General features: G+C 48.9%; 1 protein-coding gene across 1 annotated transcript in view; it reads left to right on the forward strand.

Annotated features, from left to right (window-relative positions):
- VPS13D (vacuolar protein sorting 13 homolog D) overlaps positions 1 to 20,039 on the forward strand; it is a gene marked incomplete at its 5' end in the record, with an annotated part of 401,105 nt that overhangs the window by 52,838 nt on the left and 328,228 nt on the right. Inside the window, 5 exon segments of the mRNA XM_073603729.1 lie at positions 6,357 to 6,487; positions 7,550 to 7,682; positions 9,581 to 11,782; positions 12,651 to 12,802; positions 15,030 to 16,061. Coding sequence (XP_073459830.1) covers positions 6,357 to 6,487; positions 7,550 to 7,682; positions 9,581 to 11,782; positions 12,651 to 12,802; positions 15,030 to 16,061 — 3,650 coding nt within the window.

Consider the following 20,039-nt stretch of genomic DNA (forward strand, 5'->3'; position numbering starts at 1 on the left):
TACATACAACCCAACACCTTCATAAGACACAATGATGTGCTCAACAAAGGGGCTTCAGGACCCTAAAGACAGTGCTGTGCTTTTAGAATGAATGAGGGGGGGAGCCAAGAGGGGTGCACAGTCATGTGACCTGTCCTTCAAGCAGTATTCCTCCAATACTATTGGCTGTTGGGTATGACCCTAAGAAAGGGATATTGTATTGATATCAGATTGAGAGGCAGATGTCCTCGATGAAGGGGGCGCTGTTGGACCCCCAAAACGCATTCGCTACTTTTTGTTATGTCCCCTGGAATAAAGTTTTATCTGGACCTCTTAGAGGAAGTTTGGCGCTTCAGTTTTCATGTTTGGTTACATTACAAGCCAAGGAGACCTCGGAGATCCTCGGGGGTGTAGAAGACGGGAACCAGATCACCTCCATCACCATCAATACTTTAGATGAGCAATTCCAGTGAGATCAATTTCCACTTTCCTCCAGGTGGGGTTGTCATTTTAGAGCCCAAAAATGCCGGCCAACCCTTTCGCTGCCAGGTCTGTATGTCATATGGACCTGACGGGGGGGGGTTCACACATAACCCAAATCTTCCTCTCCGCTCCTCCTGCTTTCTAGATCCCTCGTCTCCTCCCACACTCACCTCCAGGACTTCTCCAGAGCCTCTCCCATCCTCTGGAACTCTCTGCCCCGGTATATCTGATCAGCCCCTAACCTGTCCACCTTCAGGACTTCTCCAGAGCCTCTCCCATCCTCTGGAACTCTCTGCCCCGGTATATCTGATCAGCCCCTAACCTGTCCACCTTCAGGACTTCTCCAGAGCCTCTCCCATCCTCTGGAACTCTCTGCCCCGGTATATCTGATCAGCCCCTAACCTGTCCACCTTCAGGACTTCTCCAGAGCTTCTCCCATCCTCTGGAACTCTCTGCCCCGGTATATCTGATCAGCCCCTAACCTGTCCACCTTCAGGACTTCTCCAGAGCTTCTCCCATCCTCTGGAACTCTCTGCCCCGGTATATCTGATCAGCCCCTAACCTGTCCACCTTCAGGACTTCTCCAGAGCTTCTCCCATCCTCTGGAACTCTCTGCCCCGGTATGTAAAGTCAGCCCCTAAGCCGTCCACCTTTAGGAGATCTCTGAAAACTCATTTATTCAGGGAAGCCTATCCCACCCCCACCTAAGAACTGTCCCTGAGCCACCCCCATCAGACCATCCCCACAGTTATTACCTTTCGTACCACCTCCCCCCTCCTTTAAGAATGTAAGCTCCATGAGTCGGACCCCCCTGTCCCTTCTGTATTGAACTGTAATTGTGCCATCCCCTCCCCCCCTACATTGTAAAGAGCTTTGCAAACTGTTGGCGCTATATAAATCCCCTATAATAATAATAATAATAATCTGGTGGCTGCAGCCCCCCCACCCCCCGGCATTGTGTGTAAAACTGACAATCAGAGACATTCAGGCGGCGCCGCCCCCCCCCCGGTACTGGTGCCCCCGCCATGTATTCTGGGCTCCGATTGCCCATCTGCGGGCCCAGGACCAGCATGGCAGGTGCCAGTGAGTGGTGGTGGGGGGGGGAGAGCTGACACACCTCCCCCCCCCCCCCGTCTTCCTGTGACCTGGAATAGGACGGGTATGACATCACTTCCGGGTCATCCTCTCAGTGTCCTCCACTAGCCAGGAAGGGATGGAATACACTGCGATGTACAATGACCCCGAATGTCTCAATAAAGAGAACCTGTCACCAAAAATCATCACATGGACGACTTTTTGTCCCCTATGTGGAAAAAAAAAAAGTTAGTTACACCCAAACACATAAAATCCCCCCCCCCCCAAAAAAAACATTTTGGGTCCCCCCCCCCCCCCATACATACAAAGTAAACACACAAGTGGGGGGGGGGGGGGGGGACCTACACATGAAAACGTTGATTGTGATACACGTGTTACATATCGCTGCGCATGCCGGAGTGAGAGCGATCATTCTGCACCAGACCTCCTCCGTAACACTAAACTTACACCTATAGGGGGCGTTTGAAGCGTCGCCTGTACAAAATATCGTTTTTCGCCGTTTCAGAGGCGCAGACAGATTTTAGGGTATCCATTTACTCGGTGCAAACTCAACTTTTATATTTTACTAAATGTGAGTAGTTTTTTTGAATTTGTATCCCCTAAAATCAATTTGAATGTGTTTTTTTTTTTTTTTTTTTACTGAAATTTTCTGTTTCCCAGACCTTTGCAGTAATATCAAGTAACATAAATTGGAGCTACCACTATTTTATTCTCTAGGGGTCTCTGCTTTCAAAAAATATATCATGTTTTTTGGGGGTTTTATATCATCTTCTGGCTGAAAATTATTTTTTAAACGTGTGCAAAAAAGGCAAAAACAGCTCTGGAAAGGGTTCAATAATCTCTCTTCACGTTTATGGATCCATTTTGTAGCTGGAGATTGAAGCCGATCTCTGGTGTCACGCCTGGTGTCCGATCTCTGGTGTCACGCCTGGTGTCCGATCTCTGGTGTCACGCCTGGTGTCCGATCTCTGGTGTCACGCCTGGTGTCCGATCTCTGGTGTCACGCCTGGTGTCCGATCTCTGGTGTCACGCCTGGTGTCCGATCTCAGGTGTCACGCCTGGTGTCCGATCTCAGGTGTCACGCCTGGTGTCCGATCTCAGGTGTCACGCCTGGTGTCCGATCTCAGGTGTCACGCCTGGTGTCCGATCTCAGGTGTCACGCCTGGTGTCCGATCTCAGGTGTCACGCCTGGTGTCCGATCTCTGGTGTCACGCCTGGTGTCCGATCTCTGGTGTCACGCCTGGTGTCCGATCTCAGGTGTCACGCCTGGTGTCCGATCTCAGGTGTCACGCCTGGTGTCCGATCTCAGGTGTCACGCCTGGTGTCCGATCTCAGGTGTCACGCCTGGTGTCCGATCTCAGGTGTCACGCCTGGTGTCCGATCTCAGGTGTCACGCCTGGTGTCCGATCTCAGGTGTCACGCCTGGTGTCCGATCTCAGGTGTCACGCCTGGTGTCCGATCTCAGGTGTCACGCCTGGTGTCCGATCTCAGGTGTCACGCCTGGTGTCCGATCTCAGGTGTCACGCCTGGTGTCCGATCTCAGGTGTCACGCCTGGTGTCCGATCTCAGGTGTCACGCCTGGTGTCCGATCTCAGGTGTCACGCCTGGTGTCCGATCTCAGGTGTCACGCCTGGTGTCCGATCTCAGGTGTCACGCCTGGTGTCCGATCTCAGGTGTCACGCCTGGTGTCCGATCTCAGGTGTCACGCCTGGTGTCCGATCTCAGGTGTCACGCCTGGTGTCCGATCTCAGGTGTCACGCCTGGTGTCCGATCTCAGGTGTCACGCCTGGTGTCCGATCTCAGGTGTCACGCCTGGTGTCCGATCTCAGGTGTCACGCCTGGTGTCCGATCTCAGGTGTCACGCCTGGTGTCCGATCTCAGGTGTCACGCCTGGTGTCCGATCTCAGGTGTCACGCCTGGTGTCCGATCTCAGGTGTCACGCCTGGTGTCCGATCTCAGGTGTCACGCCTGGTGTCCGATCTCAGGTGTCACGCCTGGTGTCCGATCTCAGGTGTCACGCCTGGTGTCCGATCTCAGGTGTCACGCCTGGTGTCCGATCTCAGGTGTCACGCCTGGTGTCCGATCTCAGGTGTCACGCCTGGTGTCCGATCTCAGGTGTCACGCCTGGTGTCCGATCTCAGGTGTCACGCCTGGTGTCCGATCTCAGGTGTCACGCCTGGTGTCCGATCTCTGGTGTCACGCCTGGTGTCCGATCTCTGGTGTCACGCCTGGCGTCTCATGCCTGGTGTCTTGTCTGGCGTCATGTCTGGCGTTGTGTGTCTTGTCTGGCGCCGTGCCTGGTGTCTCATGCCTGGTGTCGTGCCTGGTGTCTCATGCCTGGTGTCGTGTCTGGTGTCGTGTCTGGTGTCTCGTGCCTGGTGTCTCGTGCCTGGTGTCGTGTCTGGTGTCGTGTCTGGTGTCTCGTGTCTGGTGTCTCGTGTCTGGTGTCTGGTGCCTGGTGCCTGGTGCCTGGTGCCTGGTGCCTGGTGTCTGGTGCCTGGTGTCTGGTGCCTGGTGTCTGGTGCCTGGTGCCTGGTGTCTGGTGCCTGGTGTCTGGTGCCTGGTGTCTGGTGTCTGGTGTCTTGTCTGGTGTCTTGTGCCTGGTGTCTGGTGTCTTGTCTGGTGTCTGGTGTCTGGTGTCTGGTGTCTGGTGTCTTGTCTGGTGTCGTGTCTGGTGTCTTGTGTCTGGTGCCTGGTGTCTTGTGCCTGGTGTCTGGTGTCTTGTCTGGTGTCTTGTCTGGTGTCTTGTGTCTTGTCTGGTGTCTGGTGTCTGGTGTCTTGTGTCTGGTGTCTTGTCTGGTGTCTGGTGCCTGGTGTCTTGTGCCTGGTGTCTGGTGTCTTGTCTGGTGTCTTGTCTGGTGTCTTGTGCCTGGTGTCTGGTGTCTGGTGTCTTGTCTGGTGTCTGGTGTCTTGTCTGGTGTCTGGTGCCTGGTGTCTGGTGTCTTGTGCCTGGTGTCTGGTGTCTTGTCTGGTGTCTTGTGCCTGGTGTCTGGTGTCTGGTGTCTTGTCTGGTGTCTTGTGCCTGGTGTCTGGTGTCTGGTGTCTTGTCTGGTGTCTGGTGCCTGGTGTCTTGTGCCTGGTGTCTGGTGTCTGGTGTCTTGTCTGGTGTCTGGTGTCTGGTGTCTGGTGCCTGGTGCCTGGTGTCTTGTGTCTGGTGTCTGGTGTCTGGTGTCTTGTCTGGTGTCTGGTGTCTTGTGTCTGGTGTCTGGTGTCTTGTGTCTTGTGCCTGGTGTCTGGTGTCTGGTGTCTTGTGCCTGGTGTCTGGTGTCTGGTGTCTTGCCTGGTGTCTGGTGTCTGGTGTCTTGTCTGGTGTCTTGTGTCTGGTGTCTTGTGTCTGGTGCCTGGTGTCTGGTGTCTTGTCTTGTGTCTGGTGTCTGGTGTCTTGTCTTGTGCCTGGTGTCTGGTGCCTGGTGTCTTGTCTTGTGTCTGGTGTCTGGTGTCTTGTCTTGTGTCTGGTGTCTTGTGTCTTGTGTCTTGTGTCTGGTGTCTTGTCTTGTGTCTTGTGTCTTGTCTTGTGTCTTGTGTCTGTGCCTGGTGTCTGGTGTCTTGTGTCTGGTGTCTGGTGTCTTGTCTTGTGTCTGGTGTCTGGTGTCTTGTCTTGTGTCTGGTGTCTGGTGTCTTGTCTTGTGTCTGGTGTCTTGTCCCTGGTGTCTGGTGCCTGGTGCCTGGTGTCTTGTGTCTTGTGTCTGGTGTCTTGTCTGGTGTCTGGTGCCTGGTGCCTGGTGTCTTGTGTCTTGTGTCTGGTGTCTTGTGTCTGGTGTCTTGTGTCTGGTGTCTGGTGTCTGGTGTCTGGTGTCTGGTGTCTGGTGCCTGGTGCCTGGTGTCTTGTGCCTGGTGTCTGGTGTCTGGTGTCTTGTGCCTGGTGTCTGGTGTCTGGTGTCTTGTCTGGTGTCTGGTGTCTGGTGTCTTGTGTCTGGTGCCTGGTGTCTGGTGTCTTGTCTTGTGTCTGGTGTCTGGTGTCTTGTCTTGTGCCTGGTGTCTGGTGCCTGGTGTCTTGTCTTGTGTCTGGTGTCTGGTGTCTTGTCTTGTGTCTGGTGTCTTGTGTCTTGTGTCTTGTGTCTTGTGTCTTGTGTCTGGTGTCTTGTCTTGTGTCTTGTGTCTGGTGTCTTGTCTTGTGTCTGGTGTCTTGTCTTGTGTCTTGTGTCTTGTCTTGTGCCTGGTGTCTGGTGCCTGGTGTCTTGTCTTGTGTCTGGTGTCTGGTGTCTTGTCTTGTGTCTGGTGTCTTGTGTCTTGTGTCTTGTGTCTGGTGTCTTGTCTTGTGTCTTGTGTCTGGTGTCTTGTCTTGTGTCTGGTGTCTTGTCTTGTGTCTTGTGTCTTGTCTTGTGCCTGGTGTCTGGTGTCTGGTGTCTTGTCTTGTGTCTGGTGTCTGGTGTCTTGTCTTGTGTCTGGTGTCTGGTGTCTTGTCTTGTGTCTGGTGTCTTGTCCCTGGTGTCTGGTGCCTGGTGCCTGGTGTCTTGTGTCTTGTGTCTGGTGTCTTGTCTGGTGTCTGGTGCCTGGTGCCTGGTGTCTTGTGTCTTGTGTCTGGTGTCTTGTCTGGTGTCTGGTGCCTGGTGTCTTGTGTCTGGTGTCTTGTGTCTGGTGTCTGGTGTCTGGTGCCTGGTGTCTTGTGTCTTGTGTCTTGTGTCTTGTGTCTTGTGTCTTGTGTCTTGTGTCTTGTGTCTGGTGTCTGGTGTCTGGTGTCTGGTGCCTGGTGTCTTGTGTCTGGTGTCTTGTAGATATTTTCAGCATGACAGGTCCTCTTTGTTGTGCATTCTCTGTGTTCTCCATACAAATATCATCCCTTTTTCCTCCTCCTGCAGGATTCGGGTACCAATCAGAGTTGGAGCTGAGAGTGGCAGAAGCTGCGAGAAGACAATACAACAAACTGAAAATTCAGACCAAGGCTGAAATCCGGCAAACAATCGATCGGTTATTGGTTGGAGAGTTCATTGTGAGTTTGTCTGGAAGAGCTGACTATTGTGTGTCCTAGATAATTTGTGAGAATTTAGACACTGATCAGCCGGTCTCATGTCCAAAGTATCAACAAGCTGATTGATCGTATTGATCTGTCTTAAAGGAGAAGTACGGGAACAGCTCATTTATCTGAGGATCGCAGGAGTGACGTTCGTTCTGCATTCCTGTGACCCGTTTTCAGCTGATGGCGGGACAAAGCTCACCGTCTGCTGACGTCACTCAGCCACTCCAGGTTCTAGAAAGATCCCAAGCACGTGGTGGGTATCTGCCCAGACCGGCACCCGGCGGGTTTTCAGGAGGTCGGCACATTTATAGAGCAGCGATTGGTGGTTTTTATACTGTCAGCACAATGCAGAGAGGTATGAAAACCATGCGTGATCCACCTGTACACAACAACGCGCGCGTTCCACGGGTACACAACACACGTTCTTTTCGCCGATGTGCTGTGATGACAATAATGCTTAATGACTCCCCAACACAAGAGGGGGGGGGGATTACACTCTGCAGATCTCGGTGAGAGCTGATTGGAGGGAAATGACTCCCCCCTCCCCCCTTCACACGACACACAAGAACAGAGCTAAAGTGAGTTTGCTGAGAAATTGTTTGCCAAAAACAAAGTAATAAAGTACCATGTGATTTGATGGAAAAAACAAAACCGGGGTCACGCCGTTCTTTGGTGTGATGTGGGATGAGCCGCGGTACCGCGACATGCGGCTATGTGTGTAACACCGCACGGCGGAGCGTGTTGGCGCATTGCACAGATGAAAACCCGGCCTTAGAATCCGCGCTTTGTGTCTACATTACGGGCCTCGCAGGCTTCCAATCCTCTCCTCTCATTGAAAATCACATTGCCTGCGAATTTCTTTACAATACTCATAGATACAGAGATGAGTGAGGGGCTGCTGGTAGGATTTGTACTGCTTGCTCAGGATAGGCCGATACTTTAGTCAGTGTGATCTGAGAAAAGGTTTATTTTCAACTGGAAAACCGAATGAAAAGTTTAGTTTAGTTAATGATGTTTTTTTAACCTCCTGTACAGGAGAACAGCAGGCGCTGGACGATCCGTCTGGATATTTCCGCTCCTCAGGTGATCTTTCCGGATGATTTTGTGTGCCAGGATCCGGTGTTAGTGGTGGTGGATCTTGGAAGAATCCTGCTGACCAATTCTCATGGTATGGACCTGTATGTACTTTGTGGTAGAAGGACTGATATCTGCATATACTCTGTGTGTGGACGCCATTAGAGACAATGGGGGTTCCCGTATATACTCCAGTATAAGCCGAGTTTTTCAGCTCATTTTTCTTGTGCTGAAAATTTCCCCCTCGGCTTATAATCGAGTCAATCACTTTTCTGCAGCAGAGAATGACATTTTCCGAACCGACTTTGGGGCCCAATATCTCGGGGCCACTTGGTGCTAGGAACCCCAAATTTGGTGTGCAAACCCAGTGGAACTGGCACTACAACATGGGGTTCCTAGCACCAAGTGGCCCCGAGATACGGGGCCCCAAAGTCAGTCAACTGTGTCCATCTGCAGCAATGTCATTTTGGGACCCTTTGGGTCCAGAGACCCCAAATTTTGGCTGCAGCTCAGGGGGGGCATCTAGGAACCCTTAACTACCGAGTTTGAAGTTCGGGGGACTTATGGCTGCAAATGGGCACAGTGAGGCTGCAAATGGGCACAGTGAGGCTGCAAATGGGCATTGTTGACCCTCTTTTTCCACTTACAGTAGCTGCACATTTCTCACCCTCGGCTTATACTCGGGTCAATAAGTTTTCCCAGTTTTTTGTGGTAAAATGAGGTGCCTCGGCTTATATTCGGGTCGGCTTATACTCGAGTATATATGGTATTTACTAAAGCTGGAGTGTGCAAAGTCTGGTGCACTTCTGTAGAGAAACCAATCGGCTTCCAGGTTTTATTGCCAAAGCTTAATTGAAGAAGCTGAAAAAAGCCCCCGGTCCCCCCGCACATACACACAAATCTAAACGCACACATGGGTCCGGAACAGATCTATAAACAGTGATTGAACCACACAGGAGGTGTGGCCACGAATGTCAGATCGAACGTCTAGGGCTATAATTCACCATTCACTCTGATCTGATAACCTGCAAAGGGTCCTCTTGGGACTGGGGGATGGGTTTAGGTTCCATATTTTGCACATGGCTGTGAAATGGTGACAATTTAAATCTCGTGTTTGGTATCAATTTACTCGACACAACATTATCTGTAATATTTTACCCAAAAATTCGGTTTTATATCTGGGAAAATTTGCATTTGTAAAGGACACATAAGGTTTCACAACAGCCACCATTTTATTTTCCATGGCCTTCGCTTCAGGTAACATATCATGTTTTTGGGTCATTTTCTAGAATAAAATGCTGATTTTTATTGTGTGTAAAAAGTAATAAAATTGGGGCAGACAGGAAGTGGTTAAAGATGTTTTTAAAGCTCAAATCTGGGCAGACCAAATTTCCCCACACATGCTGTGCCCAGTCATGGGGTGACTGCTCTTTTTTTGTCTCGGGAATTGGAGAACAGAGATAGATAGATATAGATATATGGTATATATATATATATATTTGGGTTTATTTACTAAAGCTGGAGAGTGCAGAATTAGTCCCACTTCTGCAGAGAAACCAATCAGCTTCTAACCTCGGATTGTTCAATTCCTTGCCAATAAAACCTGGAAGCCGATTGGTTTCTCTGCAAAGTGTGACTAATTTCGCCCTCTCTAACTTTAGTAAAGAAACCCCATAATTACCTTATCCTACCCCCACCGACCCCCCCCCCCCCCCGTGGTCCTGTGCGGTGGGCTGCTCCTGACCTCATCATGCCCATAGACCCGCTCTGTACATGGAGACATATGGAACAATCCAGTGCTGGGTCATGGGGGAGTTTGCCAGTGGAGTGGAGGATCGGGTGAGTACAAGCTGTCTCCTCCCCCCTGGATAAAATGAGCAGTTGACCTGTGCAGTGGCGCTGTGCCTGCAATCTTCTTCTTTTTTGCCCAGAGTTGGGTTTTAACTATGGAGAATACTTTCATCTTTTTCCTAATTTTTCTTTTCTCAGCAGATCAAGGTAAACAGAAGGCCACAGATCAATTATCTACAGAAATAAATGATTTAAGTGATGAAGAATACAAAACTCCTCTTGCAACCCCAACAAGCAGCCCTCCCCCCGAAGCCGAGGACAAAGCGGGGTCCGACACCGCCAGCTACAGCGGGACAGAGCTGAGTGAGGAGCAGCTGGAGGCCTACCTGCTGAGCGATAAAATGTATGAGAAATACTCGCTGTCATGCAAAGATTTGCAGATCATGGTTGGACATGTGAAGGACAACTGGAAGCATCTCCAGGACAATGAAGTCGGCCCGACTCACGTGGTAGAGAAGTTCAATGTCCACCTACAGTTGGAACGTCGATTGATTTACACATCTGATCCTCAGTATCCCGGGGCAATGCTTTCCGGCACACTACCAGATCTAAAAATTCATATCAATGAAGATAAGATCTTTGCTTTGAAGAAGTGTTTTACCAGCTTGGCAAACTCTGAAACCAAGACGTCTGATAATATGCTTCTTAGGAAAGAGAAAATATTCCTTGATACGGAAAGCAATGGAAGGATGAAGGATTCTGTGATGAATCTGACCCAAAGCATTATCACCTTGGAGCAGCACACCCGTGAGGTTCTTGTAGAGTCTAAGCTTCTGCTGGCCGAATTTAAAATCAACTATATGCAGCTTGGTGTGGAAAGCTGTGGGCGGTACATTTCCCTTCTGAAAGTGTTTGGCTGTAATGCCAATCTTGTAAAACGACCGTATGATATAGATGTGGCCCTGACTGTTCACGGCCTACTTATGGTGGACACCATGCAAACTTACGGTCCTGATTTTGATCTTCTGATGGCTTCCCACAAAAATCTTTGCCTGGACGCGCCAACTGGGAGTCTTCGTGAGAGCAGAGCCCAGTCCCCGGTATCTGACGAAGACCTTTCACCATCTGGTCCGTTCACATTTAAAAACAAATGTACTTCCTTCGAAAACATGAGCCTAAAAGATCAGGAATCTCTCATCAGACTCGAATACCAGTTTGTCAGCTCCGAATGTCCTTCAATGAACTTGGACAGCTCCTTGCAAGTCATGACTGTCCAGGTCAACAATTTGGACATCATCCTTAATCCGGAAACAATGGTTGCGCTTATTGGTTTTCTTCAGAAATCTTTTCCTAGAGAGAACGATGAGGCGAGTCCTCAACCTTTGAAGGACAGTTTTGAAAGCAACTTTACAGAGCAAGAATTTTTCCAGTCAACGTACGAACAGAACACTCGGGTGGCAATTGACATTCACAGGTTAAACATCCTGCTCTTCAGGACCATTAATACCCCGGATGGAAGAAGTAGTGGAAAGAAGATCGCCACGGCCAGCATTGGTGGTACGAGGGTGAACGTCGCTCTAGGGACTAGATTTGATGTCAATGGCTCTCTCGGCTGTCTCCAACTTATAGACCTTGCCCAGGATTCCTCAAAAAACCAATATGTGATCAGCATAGGCAACACAGCTGCCTATGAAGGCCAAGGATGTGATGCCGAGGCTCTGGAGGCCATGTTTGTTAAACGAGACTCCCAATATATTCCGATGGAGGCGCTGAGTTTTACTTTTGCTGAGAAGTCCAAAGAAGAATTTGCACTTAATCTTAAAATGGCGTCTTTGCATTATAACCATTCAGCCAAGTTTTTGAAAGAGCTGACCCTATCAATGGATGAGCTGGAAGACAATTTCCGGAACATGCTAAAGACTGCAGCCTCAAAAGTCTCCTCTGTGCTGGCCACCAAAACCGCCGAGTACAGTGAGATGGTGTCGCTCTTCGAAACTCCACGCAGACATCGGGACTCTGTACAGTATGAAGCAGATGAATATGATGGGTTTATCCCCGTCAGTGCCAAGATGGATACAGTAAAACTCATTTTGAACATTAATATAGAGTCTCCGGTTGTGTCCATCCCCCGCACTCCCGGTAGCACAGAACTTCTTGTTGGACACCTCGGTCAGATATCTATTCAGAACTTTGTGTCGGATGAGGACCACTCAAGCAGTGACCGATTACACGTTGAGATCAGAGATATAAAGCTCTACTCATTGAACAGCAATGTTCTCTCTCATAAAGAATATCGGCGTTCAGAATCGGAATCCTCGCGGTCCGGCTCCGCCAGTGTCAGCAGCCAGGAGGAGGCGCATTTCACTCGCCATGATTTCTTCGAGTCTTTGCAGAAGAATCAAGGTGAGTTTTATTATATTTCATATCTTCATTTCATGGCTTTGTATAAAGAGTAGTGGCAACTAGAATGCAGATCTGCTGTCTGTCAGACAGCGCAATCGGAACCCTTGCTGAGAAATTGCTGAGCTAGGAAGGTTTTTCTTTGTTACACTTCCATGGTTTTACATCATTTGTGGGGGTAAGCAAAGAGGACGGGTCTGTTCTCTATCAGGGAGCCAAAAGTCAGCAGAAAATAAATACACATACAGTACATCTCTGCATTACATGCTCATTTCCCCATATTTTATCTCTGTAAAGGTTCTCCGAGTACAGAAGAATACCCGATAATCTGTCCAAAATGCACTCAGCTCCTGAGTCCTGCTGTGAGCTAACACAGACTGAGTGGTGTCAGCCCTGCCCAGTTGTATTTTGCCAAATTGTTCAGACCCACCTACTATCCCATCTCTAACACATAAGGGCTATTCATTCTGTAGTCCCATTCTAAGAACTTGGAGGGCTAATTACTCTCCTTGAGATAACACAGGAGACATGTAGAGAACACAGGGCAGCTCTGATTTTCTGACACGATCGATATGCTACTGTTATTGATCAGATCTAACAAGACACAAGGAGATATGTAACAGACTAAAAGAGAGCAGATAGGAGAAGTTCTTGGTTTGGGTTTACATAGAATTGATGGATGGTGTTGAGGCTGAGACGCCCAGTCAGTGTCTTTTCCTGCACATAAAGAGAACCTGTCACAGCAGCTGTCATTTATAACCAGCAGAGCCCAAGGGAGCTCTATTTAGAGGGTTGTTCCATATTCCTAGATATGTTTGTGGTTTTCCCATTTATGACCCGCAATTGTAAAATATTTTATTTTATTATCCAGCTTTCCATATATTACACAACACGACCATACAGTTCAAAATGGAGAAGTTTAATATAGAAAGAGACTGCCAGGTGACCTTTCCATTCAATGAGGACCCTTTAGAGGTGGAAAGCATCTTAAAGATTCAGGGAAATCTGGTCAATAATGTTCAGGTAAGTCTGTTATTAATGGGGTTGTGTGGGTAAGAGGAAGTCCCTCAGTGGATTGCTAAGAGTTGGAACTATTGCTGGAGATGGGTTCATGATTGGACCCGACCTTCACATTCATCATTGCTGGAGATGGGTTCATGATTGGACCTGACCTTCACATTCATCATTTCTGGAGATGGGTTCATGACTGGACCTGACCTTCACATTCTTCTTTGCTGGAGATGGGTTCATGATTGGACCTGACCTTCACATTCATCATTGCTGGAGATGGGTTCATGAATGGACCTGACCTTCATATTCATCATTTCTGGAGATGGGTTCATGATTGGACCTGACCTTCACATTCATCATTGCTGGAGATGGGTTCATGATTGGACCTGACCTTCACATTCATCATTTCTGGAGATGGGTTCATGACTGGACCTGACCTTCACATTCTTCTTTGCTGGAGATGGGTTCATGATTGGACCTGACCTTCACATTCATCATTGCTGGAGATGGGTTCATGAATGGACCTGACCTTCATATTCATCATTTCCGGAGATGGGTTCATGATTGGACCTGACCTTCACATTCATCATTTCTGGAGATGGGTTCATGATTGGACCTGACCTTCACATTCATCATTGCTGGAGATGGGTTCATGAATGGACCTGACCTTCATATTCATCATTTCTGGAGATGGGTTCATGATTGGACCTGACCTTCACATTCATCATTGCTGGAGATGGGTTCATGATTGGACCTGACCTTCACATTCATCATTTCTGGAGATGGGTTCATGACTGGACCTGACCTTCACATTCTTCTTTGCTGGAGATGGGTTCATGATTGGACCTGACCTTCACATTCATCATTGCTGAAGATGGGTTCATGAATGGACCTGACCTTCATATTCATCATTTCTGGAGATGGGTTCATGATTGGACCTGACCTTCACATTCATCATTTCTGGAGATGGGTTCATGATTGGACCTGACCTTCATATTCATCATTTCTGGAGATGGGTTCATGATTAGACCTGACCTTCATATTCATCATTGCTGGAGATGGGTTCATGATTGGACTTGACCTTTACTTTGTTGCTGGTGATGGGTTCATGATTGGACCTGACCTTCAAATTCTTAATTTCTGGAGATGGGTTCATGATTGGACCTGACCTCCATATTCTTAATTTCTGGAGATGGGTTCATGTGTTACTGATTGGACCTGACCTTCTTATTCTTCATGTCAGAAACCATGGAATCAGACCGAGACAGAAGTACAGTTAAATCACACTTGTTTAATAATAAATGTAAATAGAACAAACGTAGTCAAAACATAGCCAGAGTTCGTGTGTGCTTGCTCTTGAGCCTCACTGCTGCATATATTGACACAGACAGTGGGACTTGGCCCCGCCCCCTGCTCCCTCGTCACCAGCTTTGATTGACAGCACTGGGAGCCAATGGCTCCTGATGTCCCAGCAAAACCAAGGAGAGCTGGAAGTGATGGGAGAGAAGAGCTACAGGCATCCACAGTGCTGGATCCAATGAGGTCTCAGGTAGGATGACATCATTCAAAATGGCGCCGTGGGAGCAGGGGCACCGGCTGCACAGAGACAGCCTGGAAAAGGGTCCACAAGACAGGAAAGCAGTATTAGACATAGGTGAGTGTGCTGGTTTAGGGGAGGGGAGAGTCCTCTTGAATCTCCGTATCTCACGGACAGCAGGAATTTTCAGTACGGCTTTGTCAGGGCTGGGCTCTTAGCAGCTCCCTTCTCTGTGCTCAGGCTGCTCAATGGCTCACCTGGTTATCATTATCTCCTCGTCGGTCACGCCTACAGCCAGCCCCTTCTGGCTATTTAAACTGCCGTGTTCATTCCTTTCCTGCCTTCACCTGGTCAACGTATCTGGAGACTCTCTGCTGTGTTCCTATGAAAGACTTTGCCCCGCTGATGTCCTTTCTGGTTCCTGATCCTGTTCTTCTGCCTCCGACTACGCTGATCTCTGGTTTCCTGATTACTGGCCTGTCCGACTATCCGCTTTTGTTACCGATCCCTGGCTTATGTTTTGACCACGTTTACTGATCTGTACCATTTTTTTACCATTATATTAAAAGGTGTGATTTTTTTTTTTTATTGCATTTCTGTCTGTCTGATTCATGGTTATTGACAGGCTTTTGTGTTGCGTGTTACATGTTCTGTAAGTGTTGTAGTCATTATAAATGATGTTCTTGTTTTTGCTCCCTGCAGGTGGTTCTGGCAAAGCACGTGTATGAACAAGTCCTGCAGACTCTGGACAACTTGGTCTACAGTGGAGATGTGAATAAGATGCCTCCGTCCTCCACCAGCACCTCAGGTCCCGCCACCCCTGATAAATCAGCTCCTAAAGCTGCTGAGGTTTTCATTGAGCAGAAAGAGACCCATTTGTTCAAAGCTCCTTACCTTCGCTCTGTAGCCAGCCAATCCGTGTCTACTCAGGAGGTCAAACCCTTTACTCAGATTCAGGCCAATTTCAGCATCTCTGAGCTCCAGATCCAGCTGAGCGGCGATCTCACACTCGGTTCTCAAGGTCTCGTCAGTCTGAGATTTCAAGACTTTGACATTGAATTTAATAAAGATCACCCCCACACCCTGGCCATACAGATAGCCTTACGTTCCCTTCTGATGGAAGACCTACTGGAAAAGAATCCTGACTCAAAGTACAAGAATTTGATGGTGTCACGGGGAGCTCCAAAAACATCAAGTTTGGCCCACAAGGAATATTTGTCACAGTCGTGCCCATTGGTGTCTCATGTGGAATATCCGGACATGCCACGGTCTCTTCCTTCTCATATGGAAGAAGCACCAAACGTCTTCCAGTTATATCAAAGACCAACCAGTACTTCCCGCAAGAAACCAAGGGAAGATGTTGATTCGGAGTACCCATTAACTCCCCCACCTTCCCCGACATCAGAGAGGTCCAAGCCATCCTGCCTGAAGGATGACTTTGATGACTCCTTGGTCCACATTAATGTGCTCTTGGTGGACAAAAAACACCCTGAATTTTCCTCAAAGTACAAACGCATTAATCGCAGTGTGAATGTGGATTTCAACTGCCTTGATGTGCTAATTACACTGCAGACCTGGGTCGTCATTTTAGACTTTTTTGGAATCGGGTCAACAGCTGACAATCATGCCATGAAGCCTGAGACATTGGACAGCCGGCAGGCCATGAGATCAGAAATGAGCTCCAGCGTCAGCACTCCTGTCCAAGAACAAACTAATACCAAAATGGATCTGAAGGTAATAATAAACCCCAGAGGAACATACTGGAAGTCCACCATAGGGAGCCAAGCTTTCCATCTCTTTTCTACTTCACTGATTCACAGTCATGCTACTATCACCCGTGTGGCTCTGGCCTATAACTGAAATGTCACTTCCTGGTGGATGGACCCTTTGGGCTGTCTTCACATCCGTGTGGTGCACTATCACACATTACCGCTACACATGCTCAGCTATGCATTGGGGTGCCATTTATATTGAATGCAAACCCAGCCCAGCACAAAGGCATTGCAGGGCACCACCATGTACAGAAGGTTCTGATCTGTGGGTTGTGGGGCAGTAAGTTGAAAAAAAGATGTACTGCCAAAGTTTTTTATTTTTGTACATTGGTAGCACATTAGAAATGAATGCTTTCATTCAATTCGTATTGGTGTGCGATATCCTGCATGTTAACATGTGAACGGAAACACAATGCACTGCAGAGGTATGAAGGGCCCTAATGTCAGCTGAGCTGTTCTGTGATTGGCTGCTATGGGTTGCAGCACGCCATTACCTGTGACACATAAAATTACACCTTTTTATAGTCTCTAACCTTCCAGTCTGAAGTATCACAGAGGAACAACACACCTCTTCACCAGACTACAACGTACACCATAGAAATTCAATGTATTGTATGTACAGAGGTCACAGAGCCGTGTCCTGGTCTAGGTCTTTATGTCCCAAACGCATTTTATAACACCATGGAAACAAAAACGTAACATTCCAACCCACCCAGCATCTTATACCATATTATTATTATACAGGATTCATATGGTGCCAACAGTTTGTACAGCACTTTACAACGTAGAGGGAGGACAGTACGATTACAATACAGTTCAACACAGAAGGAATAGGAGGGCCCAACTCATAAATACATATACAGTTTGTTCATTCCACATGTATGTCACATGTATCCTATACCAGACCGTGTACTGACATGTGCAGGCCAACTAATCATTTCCCATTCCCACTAATAAAAGCCCTCCCCAATATAAAATGTAATGTTGAAGTCACTTCATGGATTATGTTTTCAGAAGCCATATGTAGATCCTGAGATAAATAACTGTGATATACAAACCCACATAACTACACATGTTCTAAATGTAGATCCCAACATGTATCCACCACAATGGTGATCTTCCAGTATTGAGATGTAAAGCAGACCACAACTGTCTCTCCTCTCACACCCAGCATGTGATGTGTAGATGGGATATGTTTGTGAATGTGAGATCTACTGTATGTACAGTGTAGTAGGGTGAGCAGACATTGATGTGGACCCTGGTATGTAGTGGTCAGCTTATGTCTTCTGTCTCTCAGTAGGGTGAGCAGACAATGATGTGTACCCCTGTGTGTGTGTGTGTTGGTCGGTTTAGGTCTTCTGTCCCTCAGTAGGGTGAGCAGACACTGATGTGGACCCCTGTGTGTGTGTGTGTTGGTCGGTTTAGGTCTTCTGTCCCTCAGTAGGGTGAGCAGACACTGATGTGGACCCCTGTGTGTGTGTTGGTCGGTTTAGGTCTTCTGTCCCTCAGTAGGGTGAGCAGACACTGATGTGGACCCCTGTGTGTGTGTGTGTTGGTCGGTTTACGTCTTCTGTCCCTCAGTAGGGTGAGCAGACACTGATGTGGACCCCTGTGTGTGTGTTTGTGTTGGTCGGTTTAGGTCTTCTGTCTCTCAGTAGGGTGAGCAGACACTGATGTGGACCCGTGTGTGTGTGTTGGTCGGTTTAGGTCTTCTGTCCCTCAGTAGGGTGAGCAGACACTGATGTGGACCCCTGTGTGTGTGTTTGTGTTGGTCGGTTTAGGTCTTCTGTCCCTCAGTAGGGTGAGCAGACACTGATGTGGACCCCTGTGTGTGTGTGTGTGTGTGTGTGTGTGTGTTGGTCGGTTTAGGTCTTCTGTCCCTCAGTAGGGTGAGCAGACACTGATGTGGACCCCTGTGTGTGTGTGTGTGTGTGTGTGTGTGTGTGTGTGTGTGTGTGTGTTGGTCGGTTTAGGTCTTCTGTCCTTCAGTAGGGTGGCCAGACATTGATGTGGACTCCTGTGTGTGTGTGTGTGTGTGTGTGTGTGTGTGTGTGTGTTGGTCGCTTTTGGTCTTCTGTCCCTCAGTAGGGTGAGCAGACACTGATGTGGATCCCTGTGTGTGTGTTTGTTGGTCAGTTTAGATCTTCTGTTCCTCAGTAGGGTGAGCAGACACTGATGTGGATCCCTGTGTGTGTGTGTATGTTGGTCGGTTTAGGTCTTCTGTTCCTCAGTAGGGTGAGCAGACACTGATGTGGACCCCTGTCTGTGTGTGTGTGTGTGTTGGTCGGTTTAGGTCTTCTGTCCCTCAGTAGGGTGAGCAGACACTGATGTGGACCCCTGTGTGTGTGTGTTGGTCGGTTTAGGTCTTCTTTCCCTCAGTAGGGTGAGCAGACACTGATGTGGACCCCTGTGTGTGTGTGTGTGTTGGTCGGTTTAGGTCTTCTGTCCCTCAGTAGGGTGAGCAGACACTGATGTGGACCCCTGTGTGTGTGTGTTGGTCGGTTTACGTCTTCTGTCCCTCAGTAGGGTGAGCAGACACTGATGTGGACCCCTGTGTGTGTGTTTGTGTTGGTCGGTTTAGGTCTTCTATCCCTCAGTAGGGTGAGCAGACACTGATGTGGACCCGTGTGTGTGTGTTGGTCGGTTTAGGTCTTCTGTCCCTCAGTAGGGTGAGCAGACACTGATGTGGACCCCTGTGTGTGTGTTTGTGTTGGTCGGTTTAGGTCTTCTGTCCCTCAGTAGGGTGAGCAGACACTGATGTGGACCCGTGTGTGTGTTGGTCGGTTTAGGTCTTCTGTCCCTCAGTAGGGTGAGCAGACACTGATGTGGACCCCTGTGTGTGTGTTTGTGTTGGTCGGTTTAGGTCTTCTGTCCCTCAGTAGGGTGAGCAGACACTGATGTGGACCCCTGTGTGTGTGTGTGTTGGTCGGTTTAGGTCTTCTGTCCTTCAGTAGGGTGGCCAGACATTGATGTGGACTCCTGTGTGTGTGTGTGTGTGTGTGTGTGTTGGTCGCTTTTGGTCTTCTGTCCCTCAGTAGGGTGAGCAGACACTGATGTGGATCCCTGTGTGTGTGTTTGTTGGTCGGTTTAGGTCTTCTGTTCCTCAGTAGGGTGAGCAGACACTGATGTGGACCCCTGTGTGTGTGTGTGTGTGTGTGTGTGTGTGTGTGTGTGTTGGTCGGTTTAGGTCTTCTGTCCCTCAGTAGGGTGAGCAGACACTGATGTGGACCCCTGTGTGTGTGTGTGTGTTGGTCGGTTTAGGTCTTCTGTCCCTCAGTAGGGTGAGCAGACACTGATGTGGATCCCTGTGTGTGTGTGTGTGTGTATGTTGGTCGGTTTAGGTCTTCTGTTCCTCAGTAGGGTGAGCAGACACTGATGTGGACCCCTGTGTGTGTGTGTGTGTGTGTGTGTGTGTGTGTGTGTGTGTTGGTCGGTTTAGGTCTTCTGTCCCTCAGTAGGGTGAGCAGACACTGATGTGGACCCCTGTGTGTGTGTGTGTGTTGGTCGGTTTAGGTCTTCTGTCCCTCAGTAGGGTGAGCAGACACTGATGTGGACCCCTGTGTGTGTGTGTGTGTGTGTGTGTGTGTGTGTGTGTGTGTGTGTGTGTGTGTGTGTGTGTTGGTCGGTTTAGGTCTTCTGTCCCTCAGTAGGGTGAGCAGACACTGATGTGGACCCCTGTGTGTGTGTGTGTGTTGGTCGGTTTAGGTCTTCTGTCCCTCAGTAGGGTGAGCAGACACTGATGTGGACCCCTGTGTGTGTGTGTGTGTGTGTGTTGGTCGGTTTAGGTCTTCTGTCCCTCAGTAGGGTGAGCAGACACTGATGTGGACCCCTGTGTGTGTGTGTGTGTGTGTTGGTCGGTTTAGGTCTTCTGTCCTTCAGTAGGGTGGCCAGACATTGATGTGGACTCCTGTGTGTGTGTGTGTGTGTGTGTGTTGGTCGC

The sequence above is a fragment of the Aquarana catesbeiana genome, linkage group LG10, assembly GCF_042186555.1.
Source record: "Aquarana catesbeiana isolate 2022-GZ linkage group LG10, ASM4218655v1, whole genome shotgun sequence".
Lineage (NCBI taxonomy): Eukaryota > Metazoa > Chordata > Amphibia > Anura > Ranidae > Aquarana > Aquarana catesbeiana.